This window comes from Pteropus medius, unplaced genomic scaffold (genome assembly GCF_902729225.1).
Source record: "Pteropus medius unplaced genomic scaffold, Ma_sr-lr_union100, whole genome shotgun sequence".
Taxonomy (NCBI): domain Eukaryota; kingdom Metazoa; phylum Chordata; class Mammalia; order Chiroptera; family Pteropodidae; genus Pteropus; species Pteropus medius.
Window position 1 is genome coordinate 5737273 of NW_024349804.1, and position 7214 is coordinate 5744486.

The 7214-nt window shown below is 42.1% G+C and overlaps 1 protein-coding gene across 20 annotated transcripts in view; it reads left to right on the plus strand.

The window, feature by feature from the left end:
- Positions 1 to 212: 212 nt before the first annotated feature.
- LCORL (ligand dependent nuclear receptor corepressor like) overlaps positions 213 to 7214 on the plus strand; it is a 120273-nt gene continuing 113271 nt past the window's right edge. For 3 of the 20 annotated variants that reach the window (XM_039838107.1, XM_039838106.1, XM_039838111.1), the window contains exon 1: positions 1203 to 1627. Coding sequence is in view for 9 of the 20 variants with exons in the window: in XM_039838104.1 (XP_039694038.1) it covers positions 406 to 559 (154 nt within the window). In the remaining 11 variants the exon portion in view is untranslated. Of the gene's footprint in view, positions 560 to 1202; positions 1628 to 6909; positions 7139 to 7214 lie in introns of those variants that run through there. The other 17 variants (XM_039838102.1, XM_039838112.1, XM_039838116.1 and 14 more) reach the window with 14 other exon arrangements.

Below are 7214 nucleotides of genomic sequence, written 5' to 3' on the forward strand. Positions count from 1 at the left end.
GGCAGCCCAAGTCGCGTCGGGAAGGCAGAAAGGAGTTGTTGATCCGCTCCATAGCACGCCGGTTCCTGGCCGGGCTTCGAGCCTCCAGCTCCCGCTCAGGGTTTTCGCGGGCGGCGGGAGCAGTATGGCTCGCTTGAGTAAACTCCGCGGGAGGAGGGAGTGGGGAGTGGATGGGGAGGCGGGGTCAGCGGAAGCGGCAGGTTGCTTCCTTCTCCTCGCTCCCTCCCCGCCTCTCCCTGAGGGAGCGGTGGGAGGGGGAGGGAAGGGCACGGGGAAGGTAGTGACACGTGTCAATCAACCCCCCTCCGGGGGGCGCGCGCTCCGGGGCTCGCGCCGAGGGCTCGCGCCCCTGCCTCGTGCCTGCGCCGCTCGTATGTAAATGAGGGCGCGTGACGCGGGACGCAGATGGACAAGGGAAGAGAGAGAATGGCCGCTGCCGCCGCCGCTGCTGCCGCCGCCGCCGCCGCCGCTCAGTGCCGGAGCCCTCGGTGCGCGGCGGAGAGGAGAGGATTCCGGCGGGAACTCGACTCTTGGCGCCACCGCCTCATGCACTGTGTAGGTAAGAGAGACACGGGCCGGGGCCCCGGCTTCGTGCGGCGACGGCTGCCGCAGCCCGAGGAGTTTGTAGCTGAGGGGTTTAGTTGAATCTCCCGTTCGGGTCAGTTCAATGGGGGAGCGAGATGGGAGCGGCGGCGGCGCGGCGGCCCCAGCGCTCGCCTTTTGTCTGGGGGCTCCTCGTCCGGCGCGGTCCGCGCTGCTTCCCCTTCTTCTTCTTAGCTGTTGGGCTCCCCAGGAACTGTTAGTTCGGACCCGCTCACCGTGCCCCCGAGGAAACCGCTCGCTCGCGCTGTCCCCGAAACTCCGCGGCGCCCCTCGCCGCCCGCGGTCCACCCTGTCAGGAGGGAGGAAGCGGCCCAGCGGGTCCGCGCCCGAGCGGAGGGGCGCCGGCGAGCGGGGCCGGCGGGAGAAAGGCGGGCTGGTCCGCGCCCCCGCCAGGAGCACACACACCCCCTTTTTGCGGCCGGGGGCCGGGCAGGCCGACGCGGCTGAGTTCTCGGGGACAGGGGCCTGGGCGAGCAACCCCCCCCACCTCCCGGGCGCTCGAGGGGCTGGGGCCACCGGTGGGCAGGCGGGGGGCCAGGGTCGGCGGGGGCGTCGCCCGAGGGGCGGGGGCGCCCAACTCTGCCCTCTCGCGCTCGGCGGCGACGGCGCTGTGTGTACCCCTTTAAGAAGGAGCCGCTCGAGCGCTGACGGTTGGGATTTGAAGTTCTTCCTCCCTCTTTGGAAGTCTGGACGAGGGGGGGGGCTGCTGTTGCCATGGCGATGGCACCCTTACCCCCCTTCTCCTCGCGAGCGCCCCGACGACTCTGGTCCTCTTTTACTGTCATGTGATGGACCCGTCCCTGCACACACACGCACATCTCCCTCTCCACCTCCCGGCCCCGTTCTCCTGCAATCCCGTCTTCCCTTTTGCTGCGGTCGGAATCGTTCTTGCTTCAAACTTCTGGGCTCAGGATTGTCATTCTGCGGGTTGTTCCGGGTGGCGGGAGGTGGTGGGACCTCCTCACCTTGCCGTTCTCGCATTTTTGTCTGAGTGGGACGTATGCGTGGAGATGTTTTCCAGCAGGTTGGTTTAGTGGGCACAGAGGGGACATCGCGGGTCATGGGATAGGGTATGTTGTCCGTGTTTGTTTTGTTGGGGGGTTCTGGGTAGGAGAGTAAGGGAAGAGGTAGAAAGGAAGATCGCATTGTCTGCGGAGTAGACAGTGGCAGCAGCTTGCTGGACTTGCGATTAAATCTTGGCGTTTGGAGTTGAGGCACTAACCTTAGTGCCTTAAGAAAACGACTCTTACCCTGTTTCCATCTGTTCTTGGCGCCACCTCGCGCCCCTTTTCCCCCACCCCCCTCAGATTTGTTGGGTTAGCGCCTGAAGATCCTTCTTGTTTTTCACTAGCGAAAAGGAGATCGTAGTAGGATAACCGAATACAACTTCAACTCAGAAATGTGCGCTGCAGGATACGGTGGACATAGGAAAACGTGTGAGAAAGACGGTTGCTCTGATCGAGGGGCATTTAAGTTACGGTTAAGCAATTTACTGTTTCACACTTATAAAATATATCTCGGTCTTATCTAAAGAAACAGTCTAGGAAATGGCTTTAGTCAAGTGTAAGTGATTTTAGTTCTTTAAAAAAGTGTAGAAAAACCTCACGGTGTTCCTTACATAAAAAATTTTAAGCTAAGTGTTACTAGTACTTCCTGAATACAAAATGGACCCGTTTTTATAATTGCTTATATAAAGATCTCTTCCACTGACAACCTGTTTAGAAATCGTTGAGTTCGTTGGGTTAGAATCAGGCAGGATAACAGCATTGTAACACTGGCTGGCAGTATTATTGTGTTAAGTTTTCCGGAGGCACGCAGTGATTTGACAATATCGTTGGTCAGTTTTTTATGTTTTTTTTTGAATCCTTTGGGTTTTTTCCCTCCTATCTTCTTGCGTATTTAGATACATTAAGTATGGCTCCGTATCTCAAAAATATATGTGCTTTTGAAAACTAGTCAAATTTTAATTAAATATAAAATTAATTGAATTTGATGGAAAAAGAGTATCTTTCTGCCTTACCTGCTTAGATACTGAAGTAGGACTGGGAGTCATTGAAAATTGCATTTATGCTGTATGTCTAATATGCAATCTCTGTGTTACATTTTTAATGTAATATATAATTGTACTGTATTTGAAAGGAAATTTTTTCCTGGGCTCTAACGGTTATTTGAGAATTGTTTCCCACAGTCCCAGTTCTAGTCAGGAGACCTAGTAAGACCCATCTCATACTTTTGTTTTTGACATCGTTATTTTTAAATAATCAGTAAAACTCTTTTAAACGAAATATACACTTGTTGATTGGGTTTTTCCCATATCCTATATGTGAAGCACTTATTCATGGTGTGAAGTGGGATTAAATGTAGTTTGTACACTTATTGTAAGCTACCTTTTGCTAGTAATGTGTTTACGTTCAATACTTTTAAACATATTTACAAAAAAGCTATATTCTTTTTCCTTTGCATGTGTATATGTGCGTGAATATATACGTGTATATATTCTGTATTGAATATTCATTGCTCTTATGGCTTGACATCATTTTTATGAAATATTGGAGAAAGAAAATGATCCCAAAGTGTTATTTTTAAATGAGATTTGGAAATTGTATACAATGTCTCAGGGTCGAACAGCAAGTTAGTATTGAGCCAGTAGTGAAATTTTAAATCTCAGTTCTTAGTGTAAGTCTTTAATGTGATTCATTTTTTCTAACTCATAATATTCCAATTTTATGGAAACAATGTTCACTTTAGTTATATAAATGCTTATAGTTAGCTAAGATGTTTAACTCTTGATAAGGAAAATGATGTTTATTTTCTTCTGTTTGTGGAACTCATCTCTTTAGGTTAGATTTATGACTAATCTGATTTATTGCTCTATTTACAATGGGGCGCTTTTTATAATTTGATTATTTTTCTATAATCATATGTTATGCTATAATTTTGAGTATGCTCATTTAACGAATGTTTTAGTGCTTGGCTATAGTAATTAATATCCTAGTGTGCATTTAATACTGGGGTATAACAGATATAGCCCTGGATCTTATGGAATAAATAATATAATGTAATAAATAAATAATATAATTAGTATCTGATGTTACAAAATTAAAAATAAAGTCCAATAGAAAAGAAATGCATTTGTAGATTTTTAGACATTGTTAGAACTTCTATGGTCTATTTAGGATATTTGGAAGATAGGCCAAGTTTTTTGTTTTTTGTTTGTTTTACTTTTAATTCTGATGTAATTTCAAACTTATAAGAAAAGTTAGAATAGTAAAAAGAACTCCTATATACTTACTCACGTTCACCCGTTGTAGTACATTTTGCTGCATTTGCTTTATCATTCTTGCCTTATACCCATCCATATCCATCTACCTACCTACCTACCTGTCTATATTTTTTTTCTGAATTTTCTGAACCATTTGAAGATCATTTGGAGATATAACTCTTTACTCCTAAATTTTTCAGTGTATATTTCCTAAACTCAAAGACATTGTCTTACCTAAGCACAGTGTAATTATTAAAACCAGGAGATTTAACATTGACATAATACTATTATCTAAATCATAATCCATATTCAAATTTTATCTATTTTATCTGTAAGACACTCCTCCCCACCACCCCAGCCCGGGATCATGCAATGCATTTGGTCATCATATCTCTTTAGTCTCTTTTAATCTAGGACACTTCCTCAGCCTTTCTTGTATTTCTTGACCTTGACATTTTTGAAAAGTACAGGGGAGTTATTTAGTAGAATGTCTCCCAATTTGAATTTGTCTGTTGTTTTCTCATGATTAGATTGGTTATGCCTTTTTTTTTTTTTTTTTTTTTTTAAGTAATGCCTTTGAAAAGATGTTCAGCCCTTCTCAGTACATCATATCTTGAGGTTCATGATGCTGGTTTGTCATGACAAACATTAAGACAAACCAACATCATGAAAGGTGATGTTAGCTTTGAAAATTTGGTTAAAGCGGTATTTACCATATTTCTCCCTGAAAGTTATTATGTATCCTTTTGTAATTTTTTGGGAAGTACTCCGAGGAACAGATATTTACATAATCTCATCCAAATTTAACCCCCAAGTTTTAATATCTATTCATGATTTTCTAGCTTCATCATTCCTTCTATAATTAGTAGTTGATATTCTGTCATAAAGCAATCTCCTTCATTATTTATTTATTCAGTTATTTTTATCAGTATGAACTCATGGATTCTTATTTTATTCAGTGGCTAAATTTATTACTATCATTATTTTTATTCCTGAATTGTCCCAATTTTGGCCAATGGGAGCCTCATCAAGCTGGTTCCAGTGTTTTTTGACAATTCACACCTCTCCTTAACCATTCCGCATGCAACGATGTTTTGAGTTCTTCCTTCCTGCCCAGACAACACATTCCAGGTTCATCTTTTACTTTACCTGTCCCAGCCCTGACATCAGCCATTTCTCCAAGGAGTCCTTTTTTCCTTTTTAGTGGGAAATACATTTTGATGCCAAAATCTGAACACTAGATTTCAGGACTTTTTAAACCTTATTTTCCAGATAAAGAAGCTAATCATCAAAGTAGTTGATTTGCCGAAGTTTGCAACACCAAAGCAAAATTTGATTAGAATCGTTCTATAAACTCCAGAATGTTTCCTACATGCTATTGTTGTCCACTAGAAATATAATAGCTAAATACATAATTTAAAATTTACTAGTCACCACATTTAAAAAGCACATTTTATTTAGCCCTGTATATTCAAATATTTCAGCATTAATCCATATAAAATTGTTAATGAATTAGTTTACATTTTTTTAATATTAAATCCTTTATTAAATCAGATATTTTACACATATATAGCACATCTCAGTTTCGATTAGCCACATTTCAGATGCTTAATAGCCACATGTGATAAGCGACTGTCACATTGGACAGCACAATTCTTCAGTGTAGTGGCTCCAGCTAACTCTTAATTACCATGGTACCGCTTATTTCAAATCTGATAATAACAAAACCTAAAGCTAATTAATCTTTTCTCAAATCTTTTATTTGGATAGTATAGTACAGCACATGAAAAAAAAGGCTCTGAAACTAGACTGTAGTCATTGGCATCCTTCCGTTACCACTTACCAGTGTAGACAAGTTATTTAACTTGTCTATACTTGTAGACAAGTTATTTAACTTGTCTATACTTCAGTTTCTTATCTGTAACTGGAGATAATGAGGTTGTTTGAGAATTACTTGTGTTGATATATGTTAATATATGTCTGCCACATAAATGTTAGCTATAATTATTATTACCATAGGTTATTCGCAGATTCGAGCTTTACAGTTTTGCCAGTAGATTCTTTCTGGTGGGGATACAGATGAACAAAAGATCATGAGACATGTTAGAGGAAAAGATAGTAAGGGCTTGAACGATCTGTATTCTAGTGTATTCTATAGCTAGAGTCATAGAGTTTTAGAATCACAGTAGGTCATTAGCCTAATCTTTTTTTTTTTTTTTTTTTTTGTATATGAAGAGACCAAAAGACATTTGATGCCTTCTTACATGCTAAAGAATCTTTTGGCTTTGTAGTAACTGAATACAAGAAATTAACTTAAATTCGTTTAAAAAATCTATATCATACTGAATCATCTTGAAGCTAGTTTATTGATACTTAATGTGTTTCATTCATCCTGTTAATTGCATCGCTTAGAGTTCTGCACTCTACAAGTAGAGTGGACTTTCTCCCAAACTACCGGCCTCATTTATAATCAGCAGTACCAGTGTCGGAGGATATTCTCTTCCTTTATTTTTAAGCTCCGAAGAAGTTATGAGAGCAATTCATAGAGCTATGTATCACTTGAAGATGGGATAGCCCAGGTAAATAAAATTCTAGATATCAACTTGACACTTCTTTCTGGCCGCTTCTTGCCTCTTGCTCTTTTGACTTTCCACTATCCTGTTACTATTGCCATGTAAATCCTAGAAGAATAGATTTCCTGAGAAATTTGGATTTGATAAGGACTGGTATGGGTGGGTCAACTACCCAAAAACCTTGGCTGTTCAACTATTTTTTCAAGCACTAGCAAGTTTTTTATTCACATAAGAAGATATAAATTGTGGCACTACCTAATAACATGCATTAAATGACACATGCAATCTATGATGATTATGAGTAATTGGGTGGTTAAGACTTATATCCAGATTTACTGTGAAATCAGTATATCAGTGAATTTTGCATGTGAAATTAGAAATTCTGTGCACTCCTGGATTATTTTATACTTGGAAGTGTAAAATTCTGCTACCCTTGGGACCTAGCAGGGTATGAATTTTGTGTTTTTGCAGATGTTAGATTCAGGCGGCAGGCTGGTCTGAGTGGAGGATAGCCTGCTTTCTGCTTGGTGCTGACCTTCGTGTCCATGCTGCTCTCCTTGGCTGGCACTGTGTGTGGACTACTCCTTCTTCGGCTGTGCACCCTGACACGTTGCCATTGTGTCCTCCATGTTCCCCTGACATGTCAGACTTTCAGCCCTAGTTCTTCTACCACAGCGCAGTCCTGGGAGGAGCAGCGAAGGCATGTATATTTTTGGATATGCAATTTTTCTTCCTTATCAGTAAATCCAGTCTTTCATTTATAATATTCTACATTT